Source organism: Sceloporus occidentalis, unplaced genomic scaffold (genome assembly GCF_023333645.1).
Source record: "Sceloporus occidentalis isolate IW3139 unplaced genomic scaffold, rSceOcc1.0.p SCAF_12, whole genome shotgun sequence".
Taxonomy (NCBI): Eukaryota; Metazoa; Chordata; class Lepidosauria; order Squamata; family Phrynosomatidae; genus Sceloporus; species Sceloporus occidentalis.
Window position 1 is genome coordinate 14,818,156 of NW_028316992.1, and position 11,962 is coordinate 14,830,117.

An 11,962-nucleotide genomic window follows, 5' to 3' on the forward strand; every position below is an offset into this window, starting at 1 on the left:
GAGAGAATGGCCAGTTTCTCAAAGTGGTAGGAACCTGGATTACAAGTCTGCGTCTAAATGGGTACATTTTCTTGGTGCATATGGGCACCTTTTTGGTTAGTGACACCTGATGCTGTAAAGCCCAGCTCAGATAGCCTGGCTTGAGGCTGTCATCACACATGGCTGGCTATAAAGCTTTGCCCCTCAAACAAAAGAATTGGGGAGAAATCAGCAGCGCACTGCTAAATCAATGGCATGCAATTTTTGTTACGGTAGGATCTATCTTGTGCACATTTACACTTGAATGCACAAGTGCTGAGCATTATCATAAGCTAACCCCTTTCCCCTTGTATTTTAAGGCACATCCCGAGTTCCTCCGAAAGATGTATGACCTGAAGAGCAATTTCTTTCCATAGAGCAAAATGTCCCGTTTGCTATAGCAACAGCAATGGCACATTTCTGTACCACTTTATAGTGCTAAGCACTCTCTAGGCGATTTACAATGTGTTAGCCAATATAAGGTGGGTGGGGGGGATAATTTCCCTTTGTGACTTAAAAGCTGTGTTCATTCAGCAGCACTAAGAGATGTAGTTGGTTCAAAAGTAATAAATATGAATGCACGTGGTAATATAGCAGAGGTTCTAAATATTTCCCACATGCACATCGAATGCTTGTTAGAGCTGTGACCATCCAAGCCTTTGCTTGCCTACTGAAATAGTGACTGCCAGTCAACTCTGGCCTATTATAGTGACCCTGTTATAGGGTTTTCTTGCAAGATTTCTTCAGTGAAGGCCTACAGCACCCAATCTTCTCTGGCAGTCTCCCAAGTACTAGCCAAGCCTGACCCTCCTTAGCTTCTGAAACCGGACAGGATCTGATGCCCATGGTATCTAGGCAGACATGAGATCAATACTTTCTATATAGGGATGTTGCAAAGCCCTCTGAATTCCAAAAGTACTCCCTGAAATATTTTGTAACAGGATTTGCAGCCCTAGCAAAATCTACATTCGTCACTTATAACACAGGTTCCGCTTACAAAATGTTGCTCAAATCTAAATGGAGCCAGGACATGTTTTAGTACTTTCACTGAACGTGAAGCAGGTGGATTAGCTGCCACTGAACCATTTTCAATCTTCCGTATTATAAGTATTTAATAAAGAGACAACATGATACATCGTAACATGAAAATAGCATGTAAGTGGAGATGTAGCATGTACCAATCGTATCTAGAGACAATGCTTTGTGCGTACAGTGGGCAATATATTGTCACTATTGGGGAATCTGATATTCAAGCTCTTCATTGCTCCTTTTACTCTGCTTACGTACATGGTGCTGTCACAGCCGATCACAGTGCTACTTTGATTTGACAAACTTTCAGTGGATCAGGGAACCCAGTGCTGGACCAAAAACTCCTGGACTGGTTTGAGACTCTGTATTTTGTGTCAAGAGGAATGCTTGTGACAAGCAAGATGAATTGTGTTGCCTGCTGTAAATATATAAGATCCTAAAGGAAAGGTGGGGCAATTCTTGTACAGGTTGCTTCAGGTTAGAGACGAGCAACTTGTGACCTTTCAGACATTGTTGGACTGCAGCTTCCTTCTCACCTAGCTAGCATAGCCATTGGTGAGGAATGATGGGAATTGCAGTCCAACATCATCTTGGGGGGGCACATGTTGCCCACTTCAGATTTACCTGCTCCTCCTGACAACGAATGGGTTAACAACAACAACTCCTCCTCAGGGGTTGAGGAAGGAGCATAAGTGAGAGCAGCACAGTCCTGGAAAGGTCCTTGGGTTTCTCCTGCCCACAAGACAAACGCCTGCCAATACTTACTTGTTTGTGTCCTGTCTCTTTTCCAGAAAGAATGCATTCCTGTAATTTTTTGTTTTCTGTTCACCATAATCACAAACTAGAAAACAAAACTATGCTTCTGTGTTTTCTTTACAGTCCGCTCAATACAGACTCTAAATACATTCTCAGGTTTCTTTCATATTTTCACAAAATGCAACATGTACAGCTATACTTACAGGCTTGTGATGTTCTCAAAAGTCTTGACCCAAGAAGGAATACAGTGAAGATCTTTTTTTTTAAACCATTTACAATTGCGTTGGTGTGGCTTGTGGTTCCCTTACTTTGTCCATGTGTAATTTCATACAGAAGCTGTGGTTCTGGTACATGGAATAATCATGGAAGTTATGACCTGTATTTTAAACAGCCCTGCATTTGGAGTGCCATAGGACCATGTCCTGTAAAGGATAGATTTTTGAAGACTCAAACCAGCTGGCCCTTTTGTAACAGAGAACTATCCCTTAACCATAGATACAAAAATCATGTTTAGGCATTTATTAAGGTGACTGTTTGAAGTTGGTTTATTTCCTCTTAAAGCGTTTTACAGAATCAACTATGTTTTCTTTTTTAACCCTGTTTTGGCATGGTATTATTAATCATATTGCAAATAGTATGTAGAAGCTTCATCTCCACAAGGCACAGCTGAAAGAGCAGCACAACCTAAGCATGAATCTAACATCAATTACAGCGATTTAATGCCCGAGGTTTCCATTCTGTTATTTGTATCTGAAACTTCTCATTGGCAGTGTGAGAATTTACAACCTGCTCCAACCCGTATCAAAAGTTCAGTAGAGATTCAGTTATATACAAACATAATTCTTTTAATACATCTATTTACACGCTATAGCTACATGGTGCAATTTCACTTTGAAAAATGTTAAGAGAGTACATTCTTTGCAGTTTTCTGGCTTTGGAATACAATTTCAATGACTGAATTTCTATTTTGCTTGCTAACTTAAGAATTGTATAATCCAGTATCACCTTTTCAGTGAACAATCATGTTGCTAAAAAATTGACAACATTACTTTTCATGTCCATGATTCATTAAGATATTGCTCTAATTGTATGAAACTACTGACTGTATATCAAAGTTGAGTAACTTCAAGAAAACATTTACAGCTGGAATCGGAAATGACAAGAATCAGTGTTTCATCTAACTTTGTCCTCCAGTGATCCACAGCAGCCTAACAGGGCTTAGATACAGCCACTTCTTGCTGTCCATGTGGCATGACAGAGGAGATTGTCAAGTATTTATTAGGTCACAATACACAGTGTCTCGGGTGAGAGTTTCACAAGTTGTACAAGACTGATCTAGTCCAAACCTGCCGCCCTAAGGCAGGCTATTCTATACCTTAAGCAGGAGCTGCCTTTTCTCCCTTCTTTGGAAGTTGTGTTGAGTTGAACATTTATTTTCTCCATACCTCCATTCTGGTGGCACAGCATGTAGCTGAACATTTAAAAATGAAAGTAAGCATTAAGTGAGATGAGGATTTTCAAAGCTCTCATCTGAGTACTTCTATCATACATAATACAGTTGCCATTTGATACATCTTGCCGTGGGGAAAAAAAATAAGTTGTGTGATTTGGTGGGGAAAGTACGAGGGCATATATCCAACTCTCATGAGCTCTTGCACCAATGGTGATCTAGGATGGTGCTGTAGCAAGGGGGCTTGGAAAGGTAACAAAGGTATATTTGGCCTGTTACAGACGGCCAAAATAAAGCTGCTTCGGGTCTCTTTGGAGGTATGCTATTTAAATGATGCATGGGTCCTAAAAGTCCGGAGGTCGCGCCAAAGCCACACTCCATTCCTAAGCACTGGAGTGCAGCTTTGGTGCAGCTTCCAGATTCTTAGGATGTATGCATCATTTAAACAGCATACCACCAAATAGACCCGAAGTAGCTTTATTTTGGCAGTCTGTAACAGGCCAAAGTCTGCCACTGTGATATGTTCTCTGTCTTGAGAGTGTTAGAAGGTGCGATGCTTAGACGTCCTGAGTGACCATTGTGCCCCAGGAGGACAAGACACAACCATGGACAGATCTTACATAAAGGTATAAAGATGGGATTTCTCAAAGATTGGTGCAACAGCAAGGGAGCAGATTGTTTATTTAAATAACGTACTTTCTAGTCTAGTTATTGCTTTGGCTAGAAAAGTGGACTCAGGTTGAAAGGTGACAAATTATACTTGCCTCACAAATTGCTCCCCTGGAGTCCTGTGTACCAAATTTAGCTAATAGTTTGAATTACTAGTTTGAAGATGATAATCTTTTCTGCTATACTTTGTTAATAGGAAACCAATCCTAGTAATGTTGGGCAGGGGTTGAAATGGTTGATCAGAGTAATTTTTGATACATAAAATTGGGGAAATAACATGAGTCGGTGTATGCAAGTCCACTGATTTCAGGATTTAAACAAGCCTTATATTTGGGAACTGGAGAAAATTTAATACTGTCTTATTTTATGTCACATGTCAAGGTAAACCAGTCCTGCCAGGTGCACTAGAAAAAGTCTCATTGCTATGTCATAGCTCATGATTTCTTTGTGGAGAAAAAAAAATCTCAGCAGAGACTATCACTCAGTTGTATCTGAGTTGTTTTAATTTGTTGTCTTGAAAAAGAAACAACTTTTTTTAAGTGGCAGATACCTTAGATCTCTTAGTGGTGTCAGACTACAACTCCCATCATCTTTCAGTGCTGCCTAGGCTTTGGCTGCCGGAAGTTGCAACATGTGCAAGATCAGCGATTGCCCTCCCTGTCCAGAACTCAGAGGTAATATACTCCCAATTTTCTACATCAGTGTATAAAGAAAATAAACAGTGAAGAGTCTCCTCACACCTTAAACGTGACATAAGCCACTTATGGACCACCTTGTCAGTTGTAGTATAATACTGATCTGCAACTAAGGCTTACACTACATGCATCTCATGATATGAAGCCACCCATAAATGGCTTTATGCCACAACACATTTGAAAGTTTCTGGAAGGCTTTTAGGCTGCAGTGAAGCAAAAACAAACATAGCTGCTCTATGGGAAATTGTTCCAAAGTTTAACATTCCTATGTGAAGTCGGTGGCTTTTATGGCCGACATCCATAGTTTTTTGTGGGTTTTTCGGGCTATATTGGCATGTTCTAAAAGAGTTTATTCCTGATGTTTCACCGGCATCTGTAGCTGGCATCTTCAGAGAATGTTGAAGATGCTCTGAAGCATCTCTGAATATGCCACTTCTCTGAAGAGGCCAGCCATAGATGCTGGTGAAACGTCAGGAATAAACTCTTCTAGAACATGCCCATACAGCCCGACAAACCCACAAAAAGCTATGATAACATTCCTGTTTGTAGTTGGATGTGCTAGCTGCAGCTATTCCACAGAAAACTTTAAACAGTGACTTGGGTATAATCACAATTTTAATAATAAAACTGTAAACCTGCAGAAGATTTGACCTAGGCTTCCAGAATTCTGCCACCTTACTATCCTTTGTCTCCTGTGGTCTTTAGGTGAAAAAGAGTTCTCGCCCTGGCCCCATTAGCTTTCCTTGAGCCTCCTACTACGCTCTGTGTGTGAGTTTAACATTTGACACCAGTGCCACAGCCATCCGGTCCAGGAACTAGATGCTGTGCTTTCCCTTTGGCTAACCCCAGTAGCAAGTAGCAGATATAGAATCCCAGCATCAGACAAAGACTGGATTCTTGCATCGCCTCGATTGCCTCCATCTCAGTAGCACCCAAAATGAACTCTGCTGGTGACTCTCTCCATCCCTCATGCCATCCAGTGAATGTGAGTGCCCAAATGCATGCTTCTTACTCTCCACAGTAAGAATCGCTGGGGAAGAGGTTACTGGCAGCTTCCAGGAACAAGGGAGGTCCAGATGTACCTAACCAAAAAGCTACTGGTGGAGTGCAGCAGCAATACTGGAAAGAAGGTCTAGTTAAAACAGGTGAGCAACTGTGGTCCTTGGCTGTTTTGGGACCAAAACTCCTACAATTCCTCCTCATTGACCCTACAGGGCAAGGCTGATGGGAGGTGTAGGTCAAAAACATCTGACAAACCACAGCTGCCCAATCTTGAATTTGAAAGGTTTTAAGGACAGGGTAACTGCAAGTGGCTAGAGAGACAAAATCATTTTTTAAAAAAGGCTATCTAATGTAAGGAAATACATCAGCAACTATAGAGAAAGATGGTAGCTTATTTATTTCTTCCTCAGTTCTGGATGAAAACGAACCAAGAGTAAGCATTATTGGCAGTATACACTTATGCATGCCCACCCACTGAATTCAATGTGATTTATTCCCGGTTAAGCACATATAGATTGGATTCAATGGTCCAAAATACACGGCAGAAATAATCCAGTTTGAGACCGCTTTAACAGCCCTGGCTCAGTTCTAGGTAATTCTGGGAACTAGTTTTGTGACACATTTAGCCTTCTCCGTCAGAGCACTCTGATGCCAAAAATAAACTACAATTCCCAGGATTCCCTAGCACTGAGCCAGGGCAGTTAAAGTGGTCTCAAACTGGATTATTTCTGTAGTGTATTTTGGACCTAAGTCACATTGAGTTTGATGGCAGAGATTGGGGGTGTGAGTTAAAGATAATTCATTCTTCCATGAAATAAGGGGGGTATGAAACTAATTCATTGAAAAGCATTGCCTGGAAAGAGACTGGATAGTCTTAAGCTGCTGCCTTAAAGCTGTCATAAACAGACATGATGGCAAACAGTCAGGTTTGGGAGTACACATGTCCTTAGGAACACAAGCCAGCTTTTTCCTGGGTCATGATGATCTCAAAGTCCTAGGTGAGTAGGTGAGCAGATTGGATTCACCATGTACGCATACATGAAAGTTGGGCTCCCTCCCCAACCTTGATCTTGTATTTCCAACTGAGAGGAACCCCTCATGCTTGTGCCGTTGGGGGAAAAAAGCTTCCCATCCTCTGCAAAGCAGGTTCAACCCACTGCCCAACTGCCTTTCTCCAACTAAAGTGCAAACATTTCACAATGAGAAAAGGACAGCCCTTCTTGCTATATCTCAGGCAAGTTCATGTCAGTTTTGAAAGAAAGCTCCCCTGGACTCCTGTGGGGGAGCCTGGGGTATAAATGAAAAAGGTTTGAGAGAGAGCTTGGAATGGTCATTTTTCTGGACAATGTCTCCAGAAACTGTAGCCAGCCTGGCCATGTCAGGATGATTGTGGGGTTGGAGCTGTTGTCCAAAAATGTTATCATTCCAAACTTTGGTTTAAAATTGAGCAACTTCTTTTCCAAGGTGTCTGCAGCCAGTGCTTCAAAACGCAGGATTGTCCTGTCTCCCTTCTGCAAAGAGAGAGCAACAGACTGATTGTCTTGCTTAGACTGGTTTGACACAACCAATTCAGTCACAGAGGACTGAACTTGGGGCAGGGTGGGGAAGGCATTGAAAAACAACAACAAACACTTGGTTTTCTTCCCGTTAAAAACAGTAGTGAAACATTAAACCCTGACAACCGAGAAATATTGTTCCCACAGACAGCAGACAGGAGGGTAAATAGGCAAAAAGAGAGCAAGGCAGCCAGAAAGAAACGTGGCATTTGAAAATTAAAACTTGCCCAGTGTCAAGGCTGTGAACCAATGAATGCCTAGTTGGGAAAGTAACGCAATCAAGTAGAAGAGAACAACTAGGTGCGCTCGGCAAGGCAGAATGCTAGCATGCCAAAGCATAAAGCATCTTGCCTCACGTCCTTGTTGCTCTTTGGGTTCCTTCTGTCAAAAGGGAACTGGCACTGAGATGAAGAAAACCTTTGCTTTGCAGGGAAAACAACAACAACAGTGCAACCCTATTCACAAGTAAATAGTCCCATAAAGCTTTTTTTCATGTGGACAATCAAAAATATTACAACTCAGACTTCAAATCTCAGACTCCCCAAGGCAGCTTTGCTGGAAGATTCTGGGAGATATAGTCCACAGTAGTACATTTTCCATGCTCTGCTTCCAGGGAAGGGAGTCTTAGGATTGCAGCTTTTATTGTCACTGGCCATCATCTCGCACTTCAACCCTCTCTAGCCGTAGCAATGGTAAGACAGAGACAGGACCACACACCAGAAAGAGGGCAGTAGTGTGGAAAATTATTGTGCTGAGCGTCTTCAAAGCAGTCCCTGGCATACAAGAACACTAAAGCGATACATGTTTCCATTACCAAAAGGGGAAAGGCGCATATGAGAATGTTGTGTCCTATGCAAACAGCACCACTAAAATTGAAATGCTGCCCTTCTTACTTTTCTTCGAACTCACTGCCTCTTGGAAGGTCAGGAGAGAAAGGACTGTTCTCACCCATGTCTTGGTGGCATTTGGTTTGGCAAAGGCATGGGTAAAAACTGATGGTAAAGCTATTTCCTCCAAAAATGAAATATGAAATTGGGTTCTGCTCAATCTAAACTCCACAACCCACCATACTGGAAAAGGAGATCTCTCCCTATGTAAAAAAGTGGGCTCAAGTCTACAAAAACTCGTGCTACCAGCTTTTCTTTGTCAGTCAGTCTCAAAGGTGCCACAAGGTCCCTTTGCCTACTCCTTCAAAGAAATATTGCAACAAGTGTGGAATTGAAACAGACAAGAGTGCGTGATAATATACAGTTAAGCCTGACTTTTTCCCAGTGAACAAGGATTTCTCCAACTAATAATAAATTAACATCCTCAGGATCAAACAAAGCATATGTGGAATATTAAGCTGCAATCCTAAACACACTTACCTGGAAGCAAACCCCACTGATTTACTTGTGAGCAGACACTGTCAAAGCTTTCTGAAATAGGAGAGCAGCCAAACAGAAGGGAGGGGATGCTCAATCTGTCACCACAACTTGAGAGTTTATCTTTAGGATACAACTTCCAGAATCTCCCACCCAGCAGGAGCAATAGGAATTACTTCTATAGTACAGAAGTAACTCCGGCGCTTGGATCCTTCCCCTTCCTGCTATATCTCAAAACTGCCCAGTCTCACCTCTTCTCCCAACAAGTTGAGGAAAGTAGTGGGTAAGTAGCAGGGAGGGGAAAGATTCAGGCAGCTCACTTCTTTTCTCTCCTTCTCTTCCTCCCTGGCACCCCCCCCCCCCAATTCTTTCATTCACAACCTCAGCCTCCTACGCATTCCCTTTTCTTTTTTTAAAGGCCACAATCCCAAAGCACTATGTCAGAGGCATCTTGCTTGCAACACACAATCTGGCCTTAAGAACTCCTCACTTTCCAAAAAAGGAGGCACATCATAGACCATATTGTGGCGTGTTATTAGCAAACCTTCCATCTCTGAAACAGGGGCACTGTGGCATCTCCCCACCACCATACGCATAGACACTCTTCTTCCTTTTCAGAATTCAGGATGAAGCTAAAGAGTTTCACCACAAGGAGACTGGAAGCTCCACGGTCGCTCCCAAACCTTTTCCAGTTGGGAGCTGTGACAGTGCCACGCTTACCTGCTCCCATCTTGTGTGTATGAGACCCAGCAAGGTGCTTTTCATACATGGGAGAGTGGGACTTGTTTGTGGTAGGAAGCAGAACTGGGCAGCCCAGTCCTCCCAGTCAAAGCCGCATTGGCTTCGCTGTACATGGTGCTCACAGGCTTCCCACTCCGGCAACATCTCCCCGTGAAACGCTTCCACGACTCAAGAGTCTTGCCAGACCAAATCCAGACCCCTGAGGTGATCCCCACCACCAGACACATGAAGTACTTCAACATGAAGACTGCGTAGTCAGGCTTCAGCCTGTCTTTGTCCCCGGGGCAGGAGCAGTTCTGGGCCATCTCCCAAGCCTCCCGATAGTGCTGCTCATAGATATAGCACCCCACCACGATCGTCGCCGGGACGGTGTACAGGACGGTGAAGATCCCGATGCGGATCATCAGCTTCTCCAGCTTGTCCGTTTTGGTGCCTCCTTGTTTAATGACGCTCCGGATCCTGAAGAGGGACACTATCCCTGCCAGCAGAAACATGGTCCCAGTGAAAAGGTAGACCACCAAAGGAGCCAAAACAAAACCTCGGAGTTTGTCTAAGTTTTGATTGCCAACATAGCAAATGCCAGCCACAGGGTCCCCATCCACTGAGCTCAGGGCCAGCACAGCTATGGACTTGACACTGGGAATGAGCCAGGCGGCCATGTGGAAATACTGGGAGTAGCTGGCAATGGCCTCGTTGCCCCATTTCATCCCAGCCGCCAGGAACCAGGTGAGAGACAAGATCACCCACCAGATGGAGCTGGCCATGCCGAAGAAGTAGATGAGGAGGAAGACCACAGTGCAGAGGGCCGGTCCTGTGGTCTCATAGTGGATGTGGTTGTAGTCCTTGTTGCAGGCAACACTGGCATGGCCCACCACAAGCCGGATGATGTAGCCAATGGAGACAAAAAGGTAGCAAGCAGACAAGAAGATGATGGGGCGCTCCGGGTACCGGAACCGCTCCATGTCGATCAGGAAGGTGGCCACCGTGGCAAAAGTGGCCACGAAACAGAGGACAGACCAGAGGCCTATCCAAAAGGTGGCAAAGGTCTTTTCGTGCTGGGTGAAGTAGGGCTGGAAGCAAGGGATGGCGCAGTTGCGGACATGGCCTGTCTCAATCTTGTTGTAGAGCGGGTGGGTCTCTTTGGAGATGAAGACCAAGGGCTCCTTGCATTCGCACACCCGCTTGCAAGTGCTGCCGCCACCACCGAAGGGGATGAGGTTCTTGTGGGTCCCTTTGGCAGAGCGAGTGGGTTTGGTGAAAAAGAGGGGCAAGGTGGTGGTGGCCTCTGTCCGGTTGTAATCCATGCACAGCATCTCGGCGTCGCCCAGGACGGGTAGCTTGTCACAGTTCATCCTCTCAGGCCAGGCAAAGCCGTACTGGCGCATGAGTGGGGAGCACCCGGCCTTGGCCCTCTCGCAGACGGAGCGGCAGGGGGGCAGGGGCTTGGCGTAGTCCAGCAGGCAGATGGGGGTGTACATGCTGCAGAGGAAGAACTTGAGGTCCGGCGAGCACTGGATCTCCACCAGGGGCCAGAACTGGTGCACCTCCAGCCCGGCCTCGTCCTGGGTGTCATGGTTGAACTGGTTGGGCATGTAGGTCAGGTTGTATCCGATGCCTTTGCACATGGGCACCGTGATCTCCTGGCACACGACGGCTTTGGAGGCGGCGGGCGCAGGGGCCGGGGCTTCCAGCAGCAGCACCAGAAGAAGGCTCAGCAAAGCCTGGTCTCTGAAGATGGGGCTGAGGCCGGCCATGGCCACGGGAGAGAGCAAGGGCTGCAGGAGGGAAGGGGCTGGGATTTATAGTTTCACCTCTCTCCTAATGCGAATGGAGGCTGGTTTCCAGAAAGGCGAGAAGTGGGGCCAAGGATGGCATGGTAGGAGACCCTCCTCCCAAAAGGGCTCCTCTCTTCCCTGCCTCCTTCCTTCCACTTAGGAGCCCCAGGTCCTCCAAGTAGGGGCACAGCTGCTCCTTCTCCAAAGGACTGCCATGTGTGCCTTGCGCGGGGAAGGGACCCACAGGGAGGACCCACAGGGAGGGCAGCTCCATAACCAGGTGCTCCAGAAGTGGCAGGGACCGTGGTCCATCTCCTGCAGAAGCCCAAGGGGTCCTAGTCCACCCTGAGGCAGGCGCCGGCTTCGAAAGGGACCCAGGAGGAGAAGCAGCAACAGGAGGAGAGGAGTGGGCTGGGGTCCCCTATGAGCCCCACAACAGCTCCCACCCCACCTCCAGGGAAGTGCCCTCTCTCTCCCTCTTCTTTCTTTCCTCCTTTTCTTCCTTCTTTCTTCCCTCCCTTCTTTTCCCCTCCCTCCCTCCCTCCCTCCTTTCCCCTTCCTTCTTTCCTTCCCTCCTTCCTCCCTTCTTCTTTTATTTTCTTCCTAATAAAATTTATTTATTTATTATTATTATTTATTTCTTCTTTTCCTTGCTTCCTTCCTTCCCTCCTTTTCTTTTCTTTCCTTCCTTTCCTCCCTCCTTTTCTTTTCCTCCTTTTCTTTTCTTACTTCTTTCTTTCTTTCCTTCCTCCCTCCTTCTTTCCTCCCTTCCTATTTGCTTCCCTTCTTTTTCTTTCTTCCTTCCCTCCCGTCTTCTTCCCTCCCTCCCTCCCTTCCTATTTTCTTTTCTACTTTCCTCCCTTCCCTCCTCTTTCTTTCCCCCTTTCCTTCCTTCCCTCTCTCTCAC

The 11,962-nt window shown here is 45.4% G+C and overlaps 1 protein-coding gene across 1 annotated transcript; it reads right to left on the reverse strand.

Annotated features, from left to right (window-relative positions):
- Positions 1–2,334: 2,334 nt before the first annotated feature.
- FZD5 (frizzled class receptor 5) lies at positions 2,335–11,597 on the reverse strand. Its single transcript, XM_089478020.1, is given in 4 exon segments — positions 2,335–3,274; positions 9,260–10,481; positions 10,484–10,563; positions 10,565–11,597. Coding segments are annotated over 3 exon segments (1,731 nt in total). The 5' UTR covers positions 11,035–11,597; the 3' UTR covers positions 2,335–3,274; positions 9,260–9,300.
- Between the last annotated feature and the right edge of the window lie 365 nt (positions 11,598–11,962).